This window comes from Notolepis coatsorum, assembly GCF_963971535.1.
Source record: "Notolepis coatsorum genome assembly, chromosome: 3".
Classification (NCBI taxonomy): domain Eukaryota; kingdom Metazoa; phylum Chordata; class Actinopteri; order Aulopiformes; family Paralepididae; genus Notolepis; species Notolepis coatsorum.
The window spans coordinates 75,008,402-75,031,835 of NC_140167.1; the positions used below are offsets into that span (position 1 = coordinate 75,008,402).

The 23,434-nt window shown below is 43.6% G+C and overlaps 1 protein-coding gene across 1 annotated transcript in view; it reads left to right on the forward strand.

The window, feature by feature from the left end:
* LOC311224570 (cadherin-2-like) overlaps positions 1 to 18,821 on the forward strand; it is a gene marked incomplete at its 3' end in the record, with an annotated part of 162,386 nt that extends 143,565 nt beyond the window's left edge. The window contains exons 15-16 of the mRNA XM_084309605.1: positions 7,936 to 8,097; positions 18,615 to 18,821. Of these exons, the coding sequence (XP_084165731.1) occupies positions 7,936 to 8,097; positions 18,615 to 18,821 (369 nt within the window). The remainder of the gene's footprint in view (positions 1 to 7,935; positions 8,098 to 18,614) is intronic.
* Positions 18,822 to 23,434: the final 4,613 nt, after the last annotated feature.

The following is a 23,434-nucleotide window of genomic DNA, read 5'->3' on the forward strand; positions in this document are numbered from 1 at the left end:
CACGTTACAAAACCCTTTGTTAACTCATTGGACGCCAGAGGTCGCTGTGGGCGTATGGCCGTTTGTGCCAGCGCTGTAATGAAATGGGGGAACATGACGGTGTTTGTAGTGCTAAAACTATATTAAATATTATAGCTATGGATCTAATGATATAGTCGATTGTCATTGAGTTTATTATGGTCAGGATGCAAAAAACTGATAATTTTGTCATCAATACATTCCCGTTTTATACCATGGTGAATATGAGTATAGTTTCAGAGTAATTCTGTGTAATCCCAGGAAACTCCGCCAAACAGCGTTTTACTGCATTTCACTATAAATTGAATATATGGAACCCTACTTATTTTATGTACTTTTTACTCTCTTACTAGTTTTTATGTTCTTCTACAATCTACACTGTAGCGCCTTGAGATTTGTTCCACAAATATAAAGCACCCCTACACATTGTATATATTATTATTATTATTATTATTATTATTATTATTATTATTATTATTATTATTATTATTATTATTATTATTATTATTAAGAACAATTCTTGAAACAAGTAAAATAATCTGCCAGTGCAGTAAGTACATTTGTCTTAACAAGATGACAACATGACATTGAAGTAAGCACAAAGAATGCTTAACCCTCGAGTCAACCTTCAAAAAACCCACTACCTGTCTCCCTAGTGACCGAAACTGCGATCTCAGTAAAACATGTCTTTTTCATGTATTGTTCCAATTTTCTTTAATGAATATCATTATTAACTTCAGTCCTCACCATACATATCGAATATTTAACCATTTCTTAAATTAGGGTTAGGGTTGGGGTTAGGGTTACCCTAGGTGTGTGTGTGTATGTGTGTGTGTGTGTGTGTGTGTGTGTGTGTGTGTGTGTGTGTGTGTGTGTGTGTGTGTGTGTGTGTGTGTGTGTGTGTGTGTGTGTGTGTGTGTGTGTGTGTGTGTGTGTGTGTGTGTGTGTGTGTGTGTCGGTGTGTGTGTGTGTGTGTGTGTGTGTGTGTGTGTGTGTGTGTCGGTGTGTGTGTCGGTGTGTCGGTGTGTGTGTGTGTGTGTGTGTGTGAGAGAGAGGGAGAACATGCATTGGTAGACACTGGTAGGCTCTATCCTGATGGATGGTGGTTTTACATTATTGTGTGAGTGTGTGTGCATGCCTCTATGTCTGTGTGTCTATGTTTGTGTTTGCCTTTCTATGTGTGTGTGTTTGTGTGTGAGTGTGCATGCATTTGTGTGTGTGTGTGTGTGTGTGTGTGTTTGGCGACAGCTGGGGTCAAGGATGATGGAGGAGAGAGGATGAGCAGGACAGAAGCTTCACTTCCCCTCCTCCCACCCCCACCCACCCCACACACACAACAAATCCATACAAACACCAGGGATACCACTTCCTCATCCCATGATACCAAGTACTAATCAAATCCTTTCTCTTTATCTTCCTTGGTCTGCAGGGTGGTATGAAGTGTGATGCAGGGTCATATTTCAGACATCGTTTTGTGGGAAATCTGATTCATATTTGCTTTAGTCAGCTTTAATCTGGACAACAGCATTGTGTGTATCACAATTCAATGATAGAAAAAATACCCACAATACCATATGACAGATAGACGATATTCAGTGTGTATCGATGTATTATACCAGCCATACTGAAACTAGAGACAGTCTATGAAATGAGGAGATGGAGCACTGCAGTCGTTTTGAACGGGGAAATACGTAAAACTAAAGATGGCGGCGGCAACAAAACTACTTGCTGCAAAATAAACATATTCAGTGGGGTTAGTTACCCTGTGGTACTGGTGCCAACATGCTCGTGCAACCTGGACCCAATCACTAAACGCCGCACCTGCATAACGACCATCAATCACCCTTTTGTGGCTCAGGAATGTTGCAGAGCACTTTTCTCCCATCTACTGGCCAGCGATTTGGTCATTCTGGTATCTCAGATAGATAGATTTTAGTATTATGGATCTGGTATGTCAGATATCTGATAGATTTTAGTATTGATCTGGTATGTCAGATATCAGATAGATTTTAAAATATGGCTTAACAGGTTAACCAGGCTAGTAGACTAAGAATACATTCTTATTTAACCAGGCTAGTTGACTAAGAACACATTGTTATTTAACCAGGCTAGTTGACTAAGAAGTAAGAACACATTGTTATTTAACCAGGCTAGTCGACTAAGAACACATTCTTATGTAAAACAAAGGAATTCAATCATCACATTCCCACTGGCAGCTGGATGAGATGAGCCATGCAGGACCACTGGGAGGGCAGGACACAGACCAGTTAGAAGCCATGCAGGACCACTGGGAGGGCAGGACACAGACCAGTTAGAAGCCATGCAGGACCACTGGGAGGGTAGGACACAGACCAGTTAGAAGCCATGCAGGACCAGTGGGAGGGCAGGACACAGACCAGTTAGAAGCCATGCAGGACCAGTGACAGGGCAGGACACAGACCAGTTAGAAGCCATGCAGGACCAGTGACAGGGCAGGACACAGACCAGTTAGAAGCCATGCAGGACCAGTGACAGGGAAGGACACAGACCAGTTAGAAGCCATGCAGGACCAGTGACAGGGCAGGACACAGACCAGTTAGAAGCCATGCAGGACCAGTGACAGGGCAGGACACAGACCAGTTAGAAGCCATGCAGGACCACTGGGAGGGTAGGACACAGACCAGTTAGAAGCCATGCAGGACCACTGGGAGGGCAGGACACAGACCAGTTAGAAGCCATGCAGGACCACTGGGAGGGCAGGACACAGACCAGTTAGAATCCATGCAGGACCTGTGACAGGGTAGGACACAGACTGAAATAGTACACGCATGATGGAGCTCTGAGAGAGTGTGGCCATACACATTAATCGCCACGGCAATGCTGTGGTGTCGGGGGGGGGGAGTCACGGCGAGAGGGGCTATTCTTCACCCGGATATGGATTGGTGCTCCCTGTCGTTCTGGGAATTTGTGGAAAGGTGGCGCTTGGGGAACAGCGTTGACAGGGAAGTAAGTCATTCTAGTGGCTTGGGCTATTTCACGCTTTGGGCCCCCACCACTGAGAATATGGATTAGTGATGTCCGGTCACTCACGGCAGTCTGGCGAGGAGGCCACTTCCCAGACATCCTCCCGTCGCACGTTGGAAGCCTGGCCTGGATCTTGTCAGCATGGATTGGATTTGATCTGATTTGTTGCGTTGTTGTGTTTTTATGGACACGGTTTGTCCTCAGACATCGCTATATAAACCCCTGGATGAGAAGCAGACACCGTTCCTGGGAATACACAATAAAAGCATGGAAGACACACACACACACACACACACACACACATACACATACACACACACATACATACAGTACAGTGAAATCCTTTGTAATTGGCTCCTCTAGCAGCAGCACCAACATAAAGTAGTGCAAAAAAGAAGCAATAAATAGTGTAAAAGAAAAAAAAGAGACAGTGATAAAATAGCACTGTATTACTCCACACGCCAGTAGCCGGCCATTAGTGTTATTTGTTCATGTGTCTGACTGCCGGGGGGGTGGGGGGGGGGTGGGGGGGGGGGTCCGGGAGGCTGCTGGTCCAGGCCTGGATGTCACCCAACACCCCTTCAAGTTCACACACACACACACACACACACACACGCACACACACACACACACACACGCACGCACACACACACACACACACACACACACACACACACACAAGCTAATTTCCTCTCTCTTTCTCTCGCTCTCATTCGTGTTGTGTTGTGTCTCTCTCATCCAGTCTGAAGTGTTGATGGGGTTATTATAGTGAACAAAGCAAGGTCTCTCTGGTGCCCGGGGCCTTTATTCTGCTAAACGGGACCTGCTTTAGTCAAGCTCGAGGCTGCAGGCGCACAGAGAGGCTCCTGGATGATTCTGCACTGAATCAGACCCACGCTGCGCTTCACAAAGACAGATCAGAGACCATGACAGACACTTACTGTATGTTAGCGCCCACCCCCTCCTCCAACACACCCTAACATCTTCCCTCCCTCCCTATCTTCATACCTACCTACATATCTACCTAACTACCTTACTATCTATCTACCTACCTACCTACCTATCCCCCCCCACCTACCTACCTACTTACCTAACTAACTACCTACCTACCCCCCCACTAACTACCTACCTATCTCTCGTCCTCCCTATCTACCTACCTATCTACCTATAGTACCTACCTACCTATCTCCCTCCCTCCCTACCTATCTCACTCCCTACCTACTGACCTATCTACCTACCTGTCTCCCTACCTACCAACCTACCTATCTCCCTCCCTCCCTATCTTCCTCGCTCCCTCCCTATCTCCCTCCCTCCCTACCTATCTCCCTCCCTACATACCTACCTACATACCTATCTCCCTACCTACCTCCCTCCCTCCTTACCTCCATCATATTCTCCACATATTGTTCTTGTGATGCTGCCATAATTCCCACTTGTACACCCCCCCCCCCCCCCCCACGTCTCCCTTTCTCTCCACTCTACCGCCGGATAGCAGTGTCTGAGAGAGAAGAGAACAAACTGCTGTACCAAGCAGATGTAAACACAGAGAGCGGTCTTCACTCTATCCTGAGGACCGAAGACAGTGTGTAAACACAGAGAGCGGTCTTCACTCTATCCTGAGGACCGAAGACAGTGTGTAAACACAGAGAGCGGTCTTCACTCTATCCTGAGGACCGAAGACAGTGTGTAAACACAGAGAGCGGTCTTCACTCTATCCTGAGGACCGAAGACAGTGTGTAAACACAGAGAGCGGTCTTCACTCTATCCTGAGGACCAAAGACAGTGTGTAAACACAGAGAGCGGTCTTCACTTTATCCTGAGGACCAAAGACAGTGTGTAAACACAGAGAGCGGTCTTCACTCTATCCTGAGGACCGAAGACAGTGTGTAAACACAGAGAGCGGTCTTCACTCTATCCTGAGGACCGAAGACAGTGTGTAAACACAGAGAGCGGTCTTCACTCTATCCTGAGGACCAAAGACAGTGTGTAAACACAGAGAGCGGTCTTCACTTTATCCTGAGGACCAAAGACAGTGTGTAAACACAGAGGGCGGTCTTCACTCTATCCTGAGGACCGAAGACAGTATGTAAACACAGCAGTGGAGGTTTCTCTATGACACCACGTGAAACACAAATTCACTCATAATTCATAATTATTATTAATTTACATATATATATATATATATATATATATATATATATATATATTTCTTTTTAATTTTAATTTTAATCTTTTTTATTAGAAATGTTTTCCTCTGTAAAAAAATTTCAGTGAATTTTTTTTCTTAAAAAATTGCCAAAATTGACAGCTCTGAGCAGGCCTGCACTGCAGTAATAACTGCAGTAAATATCCGTGCAGATGGCTGCACAGGTTGACCCAGGATTAAATAAATAATAGCCAATCAAAATAGGCTATTAACGTCATCTAAGCACGGTCCGTGCATTTAAACTCTTGCCATTGAATGGGGGATTGAATGATTGACAGCCTTGACATCCAATCAGAGAATGTTGCCATCTCTGCTGCTCTGCAGCTACACGGAGGTTGAATGATTGACATCCTTGAGATCCAATCAGAGAATGGTTCCTACTCTGCAGCTGCGTCTCCTCTCCCCTCGCGGGATTGATTGATTGATTGATTGAATATTTTATTAACAGAGCGGCCACGTTCGAAAGCTCTATATTAGTGTAGACACAGTGTGTGTTAGTGTAATCTAACATTTAGCACTTTAATAGCAACTTATTTTTTGCCGGCGGGACATTTACTGAGGACCAGCACAAAGTGTGGATATTATGATTTAACAAGTCTATCTGTCCAGGACGATGACAACATTATTGCAAGTAAGCAGGCAGCCAAGCCGTTTCTAACTACTAACGTGAATCCCTACCCACATTCAAAACCGCTCTTAAAGAGCACCTACGGGAGGCTGCAATTCGAAACTGGCCACCGTAAATGCCCAAAACCCCCACCATTTCCTAATAGACAGTCTCCTCCCCACCGCATGTATATATTCCCTCCCCGCCAAATTTATATTTCTCTCCCACCCACCCACCCCCTCCTAATGTACAGTCCCCTCCCCATCATATGTATATACTCTGTCAGGATCTAGGGGTAACAGTACTGTATATTTGAATACCGTTTATGTCACAAATGTATCAGTACTAAATACCTATATGTCCCTATGCCATAAATGTCATGTATGTTGTGTATGTCATAAATGTCTATATGAATTGAAAATGGGGGACCCTGATGTAAACAAGACAAACGTCTTTCTCAGGTCTGCATCCCCTTAACAATTGTGTGTATTGAGCCGTACTGTATTGTACCCATTCTGCAATCTGTTAAATAACGTTTTCATTCATTCATTCATATCACGCTAGCTTGGATGCTAACGTACGTAATTAAGTTGGTCATGGTTCATGGTGAGCTGTTTGTGTTATAACGAGACAGCAAATTAATGAATGAATGAAAACTTTATTTAACAGATTGCAGAATGGGTACAATACAGTACGGCTCAATACACACAATTGTTAAGGGGATTCAGACCAGAGAAAGACTTTCGTCTTGTTTACATCAGGGTCCCCCATTTTCAATTCATATTGACATTTATGACATACACAACATACATGACATTTATGGCATATGAACTCAATAGCCGGCCGTGGCATTGCCTGTTTAATACACCAAGAACCATGTTGCGGGCAGCGGTAGCTTTCTAATCAAATATGAATATCGCCGCGGGGAGGGGGGGGGGGGGGGCATAATCCCACGGGACAATGGGATTGACCGATATGTTTACCAATATTCCAATGTACAGTTTTTCTGTACCATTGACTCAGAATGGTCTGTTTTATTGAAATCGTCACAGGAGTATAGTTTGTTTATACTGTGTGTGTGTATGTGTGTGTGTGTGTGTGTGTGTGTGTGTGTGTGTGTGTGTGTGTGTGTGTGTGTGTGTGTGTGTGTGTGTGTGAGAGTGTGTGTGTGTGTGTGTGTGTCTGTGTGTCTGTGTGTGTGTGTGTGTGTGTGTGTGTACTGGAATGAGTGCATGTGGGATTGATGTGGTGATACTTCTTGACTTGTAGTTGTAGCCTATTGTGTCTTGGCAGTAAAGCTGTGAGTACAGTGGTGAGTCCAGGGTGGACATTTACCATGCATTTTATAAGCTCTTTTTGCATGAAATTGCAAAGAAATTGCATGTAGATGTGTTTGAAACAGTGAGGATGAGAAATGGTCTGATCTTGCTGTAAACAAATAGTTTTTGATTTGTGTGTGTGTGTGTCAAGAGTTACTCAAAGGTATAAATTACTACCTGTTGTCTTTAACTGTAGTGTCTGTCTGCTGTCTTCATAACCACACTGTGTCTGTACTTCTTTATTACAATTTTTTATCTCCCGTCCTCTCCAATTTTTTAACTCACCAGCCACTACTGACACACACATTGGGGGATGTTTTATAAATATAATATAATAATTTGTGCTTCACCTAAAAATTTGGTCAGCAGCCTCCACTGAAACACAGAGAGCGGTCTTCACTCTATCCTGAGGATGGAAGACAGTGTGTAAACACAGAGAGCGGTCTTCACTCTATCCTGAGGATGGAAGACAGTGTGTAAACACAGAGAGCGGTCTTCACTCTAACCTGAAGACCAAAGACAGTGTGTAAACACAGAGAGCGGTCTATCCTGAGGATGGAAGACAGTGTGTAAACACAAAGCCATCACGGTCGCATCTGACTCATCAAATTCTCACTCCCCGTTTTCCGTCTTCAACTCTCAAGCGCCATCAACGCATTAAAAGCTTACATTGTGGTTAGCCGCCGCTGTCATATGCATTTAAGAGGGTGCGCAGCTAGTCCGTACGCGTGTCGACTCTCAAGTGATGAGGCGGTGTTGTTTTTATGTGTCTGTTTGTTCAGGACTACGACCTGAGCCAACTGCAGCAACCTGACGCCGTGGAGCCTGAGTGTGTGAAGGTGGGCATCCGACGCATGGACGAGAGACCCCTCCACCACGACCACCAGTACCCCATACGCTCAGCCGCTCCGCATCCCGGAGACATAGGAGACTTCATCCACGAGGTACCGTATCACCCAGAGTCTGTATGTCTGTGTGTGTCTGTGTGTGTGTGTGTGTGTGTGTGTGTGTGTGTGTGTGTGTGTGTGTGTGTGTGTGTGTGTGTGTGTGTGTGTGTGTGTGTGTGTGTGTGTGTGTGTGTGTGTGTGTGTGTGTGTGTGTGTGCGTGCGTGCGTGCGTGCGTGCGTGCGTGCGTGCACGTGTGTGTGGGTGTGTTTTGGGTAATTTTCAACTCCTCCCCCTGTTGTAGTCAGGTCCATCGATTTCATTGTTTCGTTTGAACTCTGGATTGAAAAGAATTTAAAATGTGTGTCCGTGTTGGGGGTCAATCAAAGCAGCGAAAGTGGATTTTCCTCCAAATGACAATATCAAAAAACATTAAGCTTGAGAGGGTTGTGCTCTCCAACCAATTAAAAAGGAGCTTTTGACCAATGCAATTGGTCCCTTTAAAATTGTGTATGACGTTTTCTTCCAGCACAAGGGCGCACATGGGCGTCACCAGCACAGGGGAGATGTAGAGAACTAAAAGTGTGCACTGAAGACATGAAAACATCAATCATGATTAAGTTACTAATTACTAGGGAGCTCCAGATACCACTTTCTTTCACACCAAATACAAGTACTTACATGTGGGTACTTGCCGATACCGAGTACCAATATGAGTCCTTAATAATACCATTACAGTGACTTTGAAAATATGTTTTATTTCCAATAAAGCACATCACTGGTAAACACTAGATTTAAAATGATGAGCACATCTCTGGTAAACTCTAGATTTAAAATGATGACCACATCTCTGGTAAACTCTAGATTTAAAATGATAAAGCACATCTCTGGTAAACACTAGATTTAAAATGATGACCACATCTCTGGTAAGCACTAGATGTCTGCATTATTGCATGTGTCAGTGTGTTCATTTGTCAATGAAACTAACCATTCATCACAAATCACAAATTCTATTACTGTAGTTGACCAAGAATGTCTGGAGGCCGAGGACAGTGTGACACAGCGAGTGAAGGAGAGACAAAGACAGAAAAGAAGTAGGAAAGGAAAGTAATTAGTTTGAAACATTTGACCCGTCTCCTATGTGTAGGTCCTAATCAGCGTTAGGATTAGTCCTCCTCCAGACATGGGCACAGCCTGCCTGGCTAATTTAAGGTAAATCCATTGAGTTTCTCATTAATCCCAGAGTGACTGGCTTTGGACTTCCAGTCAACTCCTTAAGCAGTGAGTGCACACACACACACACACACATACACACATACACACATACACATACACAGTGTGTGTGCAGTTGTTGCATTGTATCGTGATGTTACAGCCCATCAAGTCCCACAATTTAAAGTGTCAGCCGTGCCACGTTGCCATTTCCTGTCAGCGAAGATATGTGTTTGTGTGGGGGGGGGGGGTTATCCTTGTGTGTATGTGTGTATTTGTGTGTGTGGGGGGGGTATTTGTGTGTATAGTGTGTGTGCTTGGGGGTTCACGGCTGGGATAAAGAGATCTGCCAAACAGAGGGATGAATAATGAGTAGAGAGCTGTCAGACGTGGCGAGCCGATCTAGACAGCTTAATCCAACAGACATGACAAGCTGAAGCCCCCCCCCCCTCCACACACACACTCTCCACTCTCCTCCCTAATTCTCTCAAGCTCTCTGAATGACACAAGAGTCAGAGGAGAGAATAACAATCTTCACTCGAGGTTCGGATGACAAGCAGACGCAAACATTTGCTTGGCTTATCAGAATCGCTGTATTTGTTTGATCAGCGACTGAATCAAGGGCGCCACGAGTTAATAACAATTCTCTCCCTCTTCTGGTGTCGGGAGTTCTCTTTTGGGGGAGGGAGGAATGCAGGATGTTGTTGTTTGCACGTGAAGGGTTGCGAGTTGCGGTCATTCAGAACAAGCAACTGAGCTGAGTTTCTATATATTTTATGAGCTCATTCTATTTCAAACATCATAACTATTCCCAAGCTAGTTTCGCTCCAAACCTCGACCCCCTCGTTTTTATTGGCTTACATGTCGTGACGCCTGTCATACCGGTGCCAACTGCAGATGTCTTTTTGAGCTTTTACTGGTTGTCAAGCCCTGGCTGACCACAGAGCTAATGTTAGCGCTGTTCCCTTGGTAACTACGTTATTCAAGCCCTGGCTGACCACAGATCTAATGTTAGCGTTGTTCCCTTGGTAACTACGTTATTCAAGCCCTGGCTGACCACAGAGCTAATTTTAGCATTGTTCCCTTGGTAACTACGTTATTCAAGCCCTGGCTGACCACAGAGCTAATGTTAGCGCTGTTCCCTTGGTAACTACGTTATTCAAGCCCTGGCTGACCACAGAGCTAATGTTAGCGCTGTTCCCTTGGTAACTACGTTATTCAAGCCCTGGCTGACCACAGATCTAATGTTAGCGTTGTTCCCTTGGTAACTACGTTATTCAAGCCCTGGCTGACCACAGAGCTAATGTTAGCATTGTTCCCTTGGTAACTACGTTATTCAAGCCCTGACTGACCACGGAGCTAATGTTAGCGTTGTTGCCCTGGTAGCTACGTTATTCAAACCCTGGTTGGCCACGGAGATAACTTTAGTATTGTTGTCCTCAGTGGTGCGTTGGTGATTTCATACCTGGTTGCACTGTGTTCTAAGGACGTCACGTGCGCTCCTGGGCGCGCGTGCGCGATCCCGCGCATGCGCATAAATGTTCCCTCACGTGCGCACAGAATAAAGACAATGCCTAATTGCCTCTAGGAATGGAATGTAACACATTTCATTCACAAGTTATGTCGGAATGTATCTGAGGAGTCGTGAGGACGTATTTGAACACACCTGACAACCTGAGCTATTGTTATGCAAAGTAGCCAGGTGGGTACTTGGCGAGTTGGCACATGAGTTGAGTGCAGCACATCCGTGTGTGTACTCGCGTTCGTGCGTGCAACCCCGTCCCATGACCAACACACCCCTGGTTGTCCTGGTAACTACGTTATTATTAGGCCTACGACAGTACAAAAAATAGGACATCAGTCATTCGAAATCCCACATTTTTGATGAACGACAATATTTCAGGAGGCTAATAATGGGGACTTGCATTCCTCATTTTTGTATTTGTGCCTGTTTTACAAGGAACGTATACAAATTTCATACTGTTTTACAGGAGGCTGTCAGTGGACCATGTCAGTAGCACTGCTGATGGAGCTAACGTTACGCTAGTGCCCCTAACAGCCCCTATCAATGAAGTAGCTAGTTAGCTATTTTAACAAACATGCTGTCTGATTATTATTCACTGATTTCCAACCGTAGAAGACTAGCAATAATAATAATAATGGACCGCTGAAACGTTCACTGTTCACTATTTAAAGTGGCAATTCGCAAGTTCCTCATTTTTGTTTGATTTTACATATGTTGGTGATAAGGAATCATTGCTGTTGTATTGACACGCTTTCCATCTAGAAAAAGTCACACTAACTACTTTTAAAACGTGTCACTTCCTGTGTGCCGGATGATTTTCCACAGGAATGTCCTACCAGACACCAGTGTTTAGAACAGCCAAGAACAGCAAATTAACTGAGTAAAGGTAGAATCACTATTGTGTTATATCAACTGTCGATACAGAGTGGCAAAATAGACATTTACTTACATGAAAATGTTCAAGATTATTACTTAAATTGAAGATGCCACCCTCTAAAACAGCGCTGACACAGTGTGGAGACGTCTGGTTATGTGAGACTACCAGTGGAACAAAGATATCTGAGTGGAACAAAATGTATTCAGACTGTGAACTGTGAGAGCTGTGAACAAACACTGTCGCTTGGTTGCCGTCACACAAATTCAGTTGTGCCACCTGTGGTAGCGAGCTTACATTAGCTATCCAACCAGGGAGAGAAGAAAATCTCCAAACAAAACAGAAATGTTTTTGACACCGCCAGGAGCTAGAAGAAAAGAAAACATACTCACAGATAATCACTGTTCCAGGTAACAAAAGTTCACGTTACAAAGATAAGAACAAGACATTATGACGAGGTACTCCTCTCCCTTGGCTTCACGTCTACTGAGGTTGGTGCGATTCTCTTTTCAAAATAAAAGTGTGAGAACGTTTTGGTTTTTTTTAAGTAGATTTGAAGTTAGATCTATCTAACTATGAGGTACAATAAATAGACATCAGAACAGCAAGAGGAACCTCAAGTTTAATGTTCAAATCTAAAGAGACTAGTAGAAAAAAGGCATTATTTTGGGCATTATTTCAAAGCTCTGTAAAAAGAGGTTCTAAATTAGATGCTGCCAGTCAAACTGAGTAGATAAAGTTTAATAGTTCATATTGGATGGGGGAACTGCTGTTTAAGGCAAACCCTGGTACTTGCTGGGCCCTAAAATATTTCCACTGTCCCAAGCGGTGGAAAAGGTTTGGGAACCACTGCTCTAGAACAGCAGCAAAGCTTCAAACTTCAAGAATGATCCACAGTGAGTTTGACTTCAACACTAGCATTCACTTTATGAAAGTAGGTATTTGTGTGTGTGTGTGTGTGTGTGTGTGTGTGTGTGTGTGTGTGTGTGTGTGTGTGTGTGTGTGTGTGTGTGTGTGTGTGTGTGTGTGTGTGTGTGTGTGTGTGTGTGTGTGTGTGTGTGTGTGTATTGTATACGGCAAGTGCATTTGATGGGACATTGTGTGTGTGTGTGTGTGTGTGTGTGAGAGAGAGCGAGAGAATTCGGGCCAGGTCTAAATATCTGGGCTGGTATAATCTGTTCAATCTCCTCAGAGAGACAAACCCAGCATCTGTCCACTCTGACCTAAATCCTCCTCTGTCTCTCCTCTCCTACCTCCCTAATCCCTCCTTCTCTCTCTCTCCACTGTCTCTCTCTACCATATATGTGTCTCTCTACCATCTCTCTCCTCTACTTCTCCCTCCCTAATCCTTCCTCCGAACCCCACTGTCTCTCTCCCTCTCCCCCACTGTCTATCTCTCCCTATCTCCCTCGTTCTCTCTCCCTCTCCCTACTGTCTCTCTCTATATCTCTCTACCATCTCTTTCTCCCCTCCCTCCCTAATCCCCCATCTCTCTATCTCTCCCCACTGTCACTCCCTCTACTGTCTCTCCCTCCTGTCTCTCTCTCTTCCTCTACTCGCTCTACCATCTCGCTCTCTATCTTTCTCCCATATGTCTCTCTCCCATATATGTGTCTCTGTTTCTCTATCTTCCTCTAGTCTCCATCTACCATCTCTCGTTGTCTCTCTCTCTCTCTCTCCTACTGTCTCTCCCTCTACTGTCTCTCTATCTTCCTCTACTCTCTACCATCTCTCGTTGTCTCTCTCTCCTTCTACTGTCTCTCCCTCTACTGTATCTCTCTCCCTCTACCACCTCGCTCTTCTTCTACTCTCTCTCTACCATATCTCTCTGTCTCTCTCTCTCCTTCTACTCTCTCTCCCATATCTCTACTCTCTCTCTACCATCTATCTCTGTGTGTCTCTCTCTTGCTCTGCTCTCTCTCTACCACCTCTCTCTCCCTCTACTCTCTCTACCATCTCTCTGGGCTCCTCCCCCACCTTAATACCCACCTCTTTTTCATTTGTACCTGTCTCCACCTCTGACCCCCTACCCTATCATCATCCATCATCCGTTTTCCCACCCCCTCTCTCTTACTGCCTATTCTCTCTGTTCATCCTTCTCTGTCTTCCTCCCCCGCCGAACAACGCCTCTCTCACACTCCTTTTACACTCTTTTTCTCCCTTTATCTCTCCCGACCACGCCCCCTCTCTGTTATAACCTCATCATTTAATCTACCTTCTCTCTACCTTCTCTCTCTCCTATCCACCTCATCCCGCTATATATATATATATATGGGTGTTTTTTTTGCTAGTGAGTCAAATTGTTATATGGCGTGACATGAAGGTTATTATCACTACTATACACATTTCTAGCTCTTCCTTGTGCAAATTAGTTACATTTAGCATTATTTTTTGTAATCAAAACTCATGGTAAGACGATTGCACAAGATTTGACTATGTACTTCTAATACATTTTGGAAAACCTTCTTATAAAAACACAAAAATGCTAGAAACATTTGGTGACACTGTTATTCATCTGTCCCATTGATGATTTTAAAAAGCCTTCATATTCATAATTGTGAAAGTCACACCATATGATGAATCACACCACACAACAATCCGTAATGCAAGCACGTGTATTTAATCCATTTAACAAACAACCAAACATTTTTCAAAGACATATGATTGATATCATGGGTTCAAATTAAGAGTATAATCACTTTGAAAAACAGTCTGTCACAAAATTCATTGTATAGCACTGGGTCAGGCTGGACTTTCATCTCATGGTTAAATGAGGCTTCTGTAGATGACGGGGTTAAGTTGAAAATCTTTTGTAGATCTCTCTTTTTTGTCCTGTATTTTAACTGTGCATTTCTCTCTAAGTCCTTCTGTTCTTGATGGTGGTAGAGAATTTACTCTGAATGTTTGTAATTGCCCTGTCCGTTTCTTCTCTTGGTATCTGTAATGAGACCAATTCAAGATAGATATTTTAGAAACATGGACAAACATTTTCAGAATTTCTTTTTTATTAAATAACAATGTTTTATCGTTGGGCTTGGGGGAAAGTATCAAGTATTTTAAAGTCAAAAGGCTCAAGTCCAAGTGAAGTCACAAGTCATTGGTGTTAAAGTCAAAGTCGAGTTGCAAGTCTTTTTTGATTTTGTCAAGTCAAGTCTAAAGTCATACAATTTGTGAATTGAGTCCAAGTCATGTGACTCGGGTCCACACCTCTGCAAGTAGGTATACCTTGGAAAAAGTGTTTATAATACAAAATATTCATTAAACTTAAGTATTAGTTCTAAAATATGTATGAAATAGCATTATATATCTAGTTAAATGCAGTTCATATCATATAGTGTGACACATGAATTATATGGTGTGATGAGAAAACCCTGTCACACCATATGATGAAGTGTCATACCATATGTTTCATGAACGTAGTACACCATTGTGCATTGGGGCTATATGCTAGCATGCTAACAACATACTCATTCGCACATGGCAATATAGATTTAAATTCAGTATTGACTAAAAAGTATCTTATTTTTGGCCTTTTTGTGTAAAAATGTGTCACACCAAAAGACAGTCTGAAAGGTCTAAAAGTGGAAGTGCCTAAATATACCTTATATATTGAGAAAACTAAGAGGACTCACTTTCTAACCTTCCAAAGTCCTTCAGAGATGTTGTCCTACTTCCTGAAAAGATGAAGGACCCCTCCACCACAAAGGTATCCAAACAATTGCCAGTTGAAAAATATGGATATGGCGTCACACCACATGATATCCAATTTTGGGACAAAATATTTTTGTTTAGGGAGCATTCAAAATATTATGCCTGGGCTTTTAGAATATCAGACTCACAAGTAGACATCTGAGTTGTCAATATGTAGTTGAATAAATAACAAATGCATTAACGTTCTTGTTTTTATTCAAAATCATGCTGATACACACAGAAAGCAAAGTAACCCCCCCCCCCCCCCCCCCCCCTCAGACTTCCAGTCTGAGAGCAGCCAGTGGCTTTGTGTGACCCCGCTTCTATCCCCAGGCCATCAGGATGCTCAATGACTATGCAACACTAACCCAACCATCTACACACATCCACAAGCACTCTCTCAGGGGCTCATACAGAACCAAGCATTTCACTGTAATGTACTTTATACGTGATAAATAAAAGCAAACTTGAAACTTGTGAGGTCTTATAACCAACTAGAGGATAAAGGAAAATAGTCAAGATAGTAATCAAGATTCAAGATTTGATTATCATTTAAAATAAAGTACAATAGAGCTGGCTCATGTTATAACATATAAAACAAATCTGACCTGTATTAACAATAGCTCAGATAAATCATACCATAAAAGAGTAAAAACTTGATTGTCAAATGACGCTCGCCGGATGGTTTGTCTTGTAACTCGAGAATGGAATCACGCAATAGGTTGAGTGAGGTGATGATCGAAAGGCGGCAAATTCAACTTTCCAACAATGTCTTGGTTTATCGGCGAAAACGCAGCCCGGAGCAACAGACGAGAGCAAAGTGCCGCAACGTGCGCCTGTTAGTGGCGTTGCGATGCTCACTATGTTTTTTCTGTGTCACCTGTTGCTTCTTTTCATCATTTTGCTGCACAAACGTTGCGCGTATCTCCGGATGATTCTTCCTGAGGTGGGCGCAGTGACTGTAAAGCAGAGGTTATGCGAGAAGGCACCAATACATCTTCCTTCAATACTTCAAATTGAATCTCCCACCTCAGGAAGAGTCCTCCGGAGATACACGCAACGTTTTCTGCAGCAAAACGATGAATAGAAGCAACAGGCACCACCGAAAAAAAAAACACCCAATTGTCCCTTAACAATTTGACTGCCATGTTTTGACGTCATTGCTGGCCATGCTCAAGTTGCCGGGGGACGCTGTACAGCGTCCTTATATCAATATTTCAAAAATCTGCGATCGGATTCATATGTCCCCTCCGCTGGCCTGAGATCCACCAGCAGGACCCACTGAGCTCTCTGGCGGTTCAGGAGCGCCATCTGGTGGCCGATCGGCGCAATCGCTTTAACAGGAAGTGGCATAGAGGTTGTGCTACGTCCGTAGTACTTCCGGGTGCTCGCTATAGGTCCCGCGACTCTGGCTTGTCACGCTACACAGTGATCGATTGCCAATAACTCGATAAACAACATGATTTGGACGTATATACCATTATACAAGCTGGAGATGGACCGGGTAAATTTACATCCCATAATGATAAGATTTCAACTCTACGATGATCGCCCAACGGCGCGCGGAGACTGGGGTGAGTTTCAGCGTGTAACGTTACCGTCTTCGATACTAACTGCTATTATCAACATTTGACCCACATTAGATGATTGGTATAACGCTGCCCACGGAATTATAAACGGCCCCTAGCCCATCCGGTCAACATCAGATGACGTGTAGTAACTTCTAGAAGTACGTCTAGTTGTAATTTTTTATATCGCGCTGATTGCCATAAAACTGTATTGCATCATCAATATAATGTATTTGGGGCTATAGATCACGTTCTGGAGAAAGCTGCAGAAAGAGATGAAAACATACTTATACATTAGACCATACTTTACTATGAATATGTGAATGAAAAAGTTTAACGTTGCTACACAATGAACAATACATATAGGACTTTGAATGGGCCCTAATAATGGCAATGTAGCAATAGAATTTAAAAAGTTATAGCCCTGCAAAGAAGGGGACTTTCTCCATAGACAAATAGAGCCGGCAACCTATGGTATATCATGAATTTAACCTTAGGCAACCAAAGTGTTAACGAGTCGAAATTATAGGCACTGGCCAGTTACATGTAGAGCTCATCGAGAGCAGGGCTTGAGCCCAGTTTATTGTAATGATTGTGTTACCCCAACTAGGCTAATGACTGGCTGCTGGCTTTTTTTCTTCTTTTTTTTATCTTGTTTCAGTTGTTTGCACTTTACCTCAAAGTTGTATAGGTACAATGTTGTTTACATTTTGTGAAGAAGTGGGAATGTAGTGGCCATTTGTCAGGATTATCTCAGGGAGTGTGATCCAAGCTGCTGTTTGATACTAAATAAAAATGCTCCATAGCCTAACTTACCGTAAGTTGAAGTAGTTGTCATATTTTGCACAGATAATGTTTACATTTAGAAAGCCTTGTTGAATGCATCCAGTGAAATTAACACATCAATGCATACTTTTATTGTCAAATAAATGTAATGTTAATTCCACAACAAGAAAAATTATTTCGTTTTTTTGGGGGGGGGGGGGGGGACCTTGCATATATCGGTATCGGTTGATATCGGAAATTAAGAGTTGGACAATATCGGATATCGGTAAAAAAGCCAATATCGAACATCCCTAGTTTAAATATCAACATTATCTGGCCATCAGTAAATACTATGAAACTCCTCTGACCTCATCTGGTTTTTCCAAAGACCAGAGATGGGACGGGCCCTTGCGCACACACACAGAAAGGGAGAATAGCAGACTTAATGATTTTAGAATATTTCAGCTAATGAAGTTAAATCAACTATCCAGTTATTTTTTATAGTGTAACGTTTGGCTACTTTTTGACACACTTTTTATTCTATGCACACTGCCAGCCAAGCCTTTATGCGACGAGAGATTCAGATACAATTTAACACAAACGGTTCCAAAGGTATTAATGTTTCTCTGCATATTTTCACACCGCCATCATTTCTGCGTGTCTCCGTCTCGTCTCCGACACTTGAGACCTGCGTACTTAGCCACGCCCCCGGGACACAACTGTATTTCTTTCTACTGCGTCAGAATAAATACGGTCGGACAATCTAACAATAATTAACACATTTAGAAGTCGTATTAAGTATTGCAATAAGGAAACAGATAGAGAACATTTCAAAGCACAATTGGCAATATAAAAATGTTTTCCCATTTCTGAATCACGCAAAGTTTTCGACATTTCTGATGCCTGATTTCTGATTTGATGTATCTCCCCCTCCCTCTCCAGGGCCTGAAGGCGGCTGACAACGACCCGACGGCGCCCCCCTACGACTCCCTGCTGGTGTTCGACTACGAGGGCAGTGGCTCCACAGCCGGCTCCCTCAGCTCCCTGCACTCCTCATCCAGCGGCAGCGACCAGGACTACGACTACCTCAGCGACTGGGGACCCCGCTTCCGCAAGCTAGCCGACCTCTATGGAGGAGGGGACGACTAGCAAGGTCGGCTCTTCCGCTAAGAGCTCAGCTGGGGACACGGGTGGGGGGTTGGACGACGGTCGGTTGGACGACGGTCGGTTGGACAACGGTCGGTTGGACGAGGCGGAAGAAGATGGGAAGGGGATGAAGCGCTGGGGTGGGGGAGGATGGGGGCGGTTTGGGATTAAACATGCAGGACAGACATGGACGTGGCACTTTTTTATCGTGGGCTTGTAAACAGACCTCTTCAGGATGACTGGATTTTTAAAGGAACGTTGAGGAGGAAGATACAGCCCTGTTTTGCTAGCGTACAGCAGGATTACAGGGCGGGATAGTTTAGCCGCCTGCTAGCTTTGAAAGCTAACGGACATGGGAAGACATCACCAGAGTGTTAGCCCACAACGCTAATGGATGCTAATAGCCTTGCTAGTGTACAGCTAAGCCGCCTGCCAGCACCGAAGGCTAACAGACCTGGGAAGACATCACCAGAGTGTTAGCCCACATCCATAACGAGTGCTAACAGCCGTGAATGGTGTGCGCTCAGAGGAAGCATTGGGACGTTGTCCTTGGGACGGCTGGGCGGTTTTAACAGGCTCTGGGTCATGCAGCGTTTAGCCACGCTAAAGACACTCATTTAACACTTGAATCTCACAGTACAGAAGCACTGGGGTAAAATGTGCCTTTTTGTACATTATTTTCTTTTTTTATTATTATTACGTTCATTCCGTTCCCGTTCATGGCTTCAAAGCTCTGGACAATTTTTTTTGTGCAACAATTCCCGAAAGACTGTAAAATTTGTGTAGGTGTGTAAAATGCGTGTGTGTGCGTTCCATCTCACTGCCGGAGTGTGTGTGTGCGTGTGTGTGTGTGTGTGCGTGTGTGTGTGTGTGTGTGTGTGCGTGCGTGCGTGCGTGTGTGTGTGTGTGTGTGTGTGTGTGAGTCACTACCGTGGGAGACGACAACGACAACAACAGCAACACACACACGCTTGGAAGGACAGTGCAAGAAGACATGTACAGAAACGTTAGACCCTTAGATCGACTTTTTGTTTCTACTTTCTCCTTTTTTAGTTTGTCTTCACATGGTAATTCATGCAGGCGGTTGCTTTACTAAAGGGAGTCATCAGTCGTCATTTTGTAGCAGGGACATTTTGTTATTCGACTGAGGTGGATTCATGCAACAAAAAAGATGCGAGAGAGAGAGGTTTTATTCTGTCCATCAGTCCATGATCTGCCTTAGTGTCTGCTGGTACTCTCTCTTGATTGGCTAACTCACTCAGTGTCTGCTGGTACTCTCTCCTGATTGGCTAACAAACTTAGTGTCTGCTGGTACTCTCTCCTGATTGGCTAACAAACTTAGTGTCTGCTGGTACTCTCTCCCGATTGGCTAACTCACTGTAGAACTGGACAAATCTGTACAGATTGTATTTTATTTTTCACTGTTGTTCTGCTTTTTGACTGTGGTCCTACTGAAAAATGAAATGCTAATATCCAGAACCTTGTATATGTATAATTTGGATTACAGATTAAACATTTTTTGCATGTTTTTATCTTTTTCATCATGGGAGAAAAGGTATGTTCCAAATCCTTTACAAAGTGCACAGACACACAACACACACACAGACGGATGGATTTTCTTGAGTGGTTCTCTCTGAGTTCTGAGTCTGAGGGGCAGGGGTGCAGTGCTGGGCAAACGCGGTCAAACGACGTTTGAGCTTCGTCACTGAGGCCGAAGTGCGCGCATCCTATTATTATGCAAAGTCTAGGTGGTAAGTGCCGGCCGGCCACACAAAAATGACTCGTCGCGGCACTTATCACCTAGACTTTGCATAATAATAGGATACCGACAACCAAATACAAGCCCTGTAGGTGGGGGGTTGCTTGATCTCCCGACTGGAAGGATGAGACAAGGTGTATCGTCTGTTCTGTGCGCAACCGAGGGAACATGTATGCGCGGGCGTTTGGCCTTCGCCCATATTACGACTGCACCCCTGCTGAGGGGTTGGGGCTCTAAGCAGCAGTACTAAGCAGGGTGAACTGATATGAAAATAGGGTCCCTAGACAGAATCCTCATCACATTCAAATGACTGTAATGACATCTGATTGTTATGTTAGAGAAGGATAGAAACAGCACTAGGCGGGGAGGTATATACCCAATATGAAGGTGTACCATCATTCATCCATGCAAAGGTATGGATTTTTACTATACCGCCATCCACCATATATGCATATTTTTAACGTAATAAATTCCTTGGAGAAGAGTACAAGAAAATAGACCAATAAGTGCCTCAGAGGAACAATGTTTTCAAACTTTATTATCTAAAGATGGTAATTTAGAGAGTTGTGTTCATTCATAGTTAAATATAATAATAATACACTTTATTTGTATAGCACCTTTCATACAAGAAATGCAGCTCAAAGTGCTTCACAACAGCAAAAAAAAAGACATAAGATGAGCAAAACGGACAAAGTCAAGGTAAGACATAGAACACCAGACCACAGCTCCCCACAGGTCCAACAGGCCTCCCTGTTCACTGCTTGATCGTCTCACATATAACAGACCATTTTAAAATGATAAAACAGTAGCAAAATAGTGTAGTGCAATAAAACAGTTAGTCAAATAGAATAGACAGAGTAAAAGAATGCAATAGTGCAGTTCTGAGAATAGACGACACAGAGGCATTGGAGCCCACACCGCCAATACAGCATATAAAGACAGCTGTCTCTGCCTGTACGTTACTGCAAGCTTGGGCGTGGTTTAACGTACCCCACTGTCGCTAATCCTTCTGTCCAGGGGTTCAGACCCGTTGTCTCGCCAGGACAACCCCAATAATATCAGTGTTCCATATCTTTGGTGCATAACATTTTGTGAAGGCTGCGTCCCTGATTTTCTTTCGGCTGTGGTTGGGAACTTTTTTTTTTTTTTTAAACTTTGGCCATTCCGCTGGCTCTTTTTTGCGTTTATCGCATTTACTCTGGTCAAGGATGACCGACAGAAACAGGCTGAATGGGGTACAGATGGGGGGAAGACACTCTGGGAAAGGCACGGCTGCAGTCCGGGATTCGAACTTGCTAAACCCCAGATCCGTGACAAGCACGGTTGTCCCCGGCGCCGAAATAGCGCTCGAGGTATGCGGTGAGCTACTGGAGCTCCCAGGTTGGGAACCTTTAATAGACCAGTAGTAGATGATTGTAATATTCTAGGAGGCACATAGTTGACAAGAGAATTTGCAATGTAGCTTGGTCCTGTTCCATTTAGTGCTTTGTATATAAGGAGCAGGACCTTGAAATATATTCTAAATGTTATTGGAAGCCAGTGCAGAGTAGCTAATAGTGGGCTGATGTGGTCTCTCCTCTTGGTTCTAGTTAGTAGTAGCCTAGCTGCAGTCAAGTCGGCTTGAGATAAAGGCATCGATCCGTTTCCCAGCGTCCTTTTGATTTATAAATGGCCGTTAAAAACAGTAGAGGTTGAGTACTTTATTAACTAAAGATGGTAAGTTAGAGTGTTGTGTTCATTCATAGTAAAAGACAGTAGAGGTTGAGTACTTTATTATCTAAAGATGGTAAGTTCGTGTTGTGCTCATTCATAGTTAAAGACAGTAGAGGTTGAGTACTTTCTTGTTATACTGTATATATCACATTCACACTCCAAGTGATTTGGATTGACTTTACAAATGCAATTAATACATGGACTCTCCTGACTGCTGACTGGATAGTCCAAGTGGGAACGGGATACCAAATAATTTAGAGCAAGAGGGACTGGGAGACCCATATTACTGACCAAGCACTCTGTATCAGTACTGATGGATTTCGGTTACAGGTCGGCCTCTCTAACCACCCAGCCTCCCATCCAAAGGTCAGGGTCACGGGATCAACAGGCTGCTCTTCATATCCAAAGAGAAGTTGGAAATGCCTGTGCTCTGCTCTCTACAGTTCTTCTGACTTCAGTGCCAGGAGGACTGTTTTTTTTTTTTAAAGCTTTATCTGGTTTTTGTTTTTTCACATTTTCCCTCCCATTCAGAGACGGAAATTACCACCCAATCATCCATGCTGATGGTAAATATGGGTTATGACTTGTACGTTTGTCTACAGTGCCAGACACTTTAGCAGGTTTGGGAACAAACCATCATTTGAATATTGTTTTGTATTCTACAGATTTGTTTAAAGTTAAAGGTGCACTATGCAGTTTAAAGTTAAATGTGCACTATGCTGTTTAAAGTTAAAGGTGCACTATATGCATTTAGGAGAAACTGAACATATTATTAAAGGGATAATTCAGATACATTTATTTTAATCCTAGCCCTATTTCTTACCTTGATTCTTACTTAATGATGATGTTGATCGGTAGAGTCCTTTCTCAGCACAATCCATGCTGTTCCTCATGCCAGCTCTGGATAGACCAGTACACTACAGCCTGTCTGTACCAACTGAGTGAAGCTCACTGACATTGTACTCAGTAGATTTTACAAAGTGTAAGCTTCAGTCAGCTTGTACAGACCGGAGCTCAACCCCCATTGACTTTGCATTGGTTTGTGGCTAACTGTCCGGGAACTAGTATGAGGAACAGCATGGGTTGTGCTGAGAAAATTACTGTAATCATCATTAAGTAAGACATATATCCCTTTAACACTTGC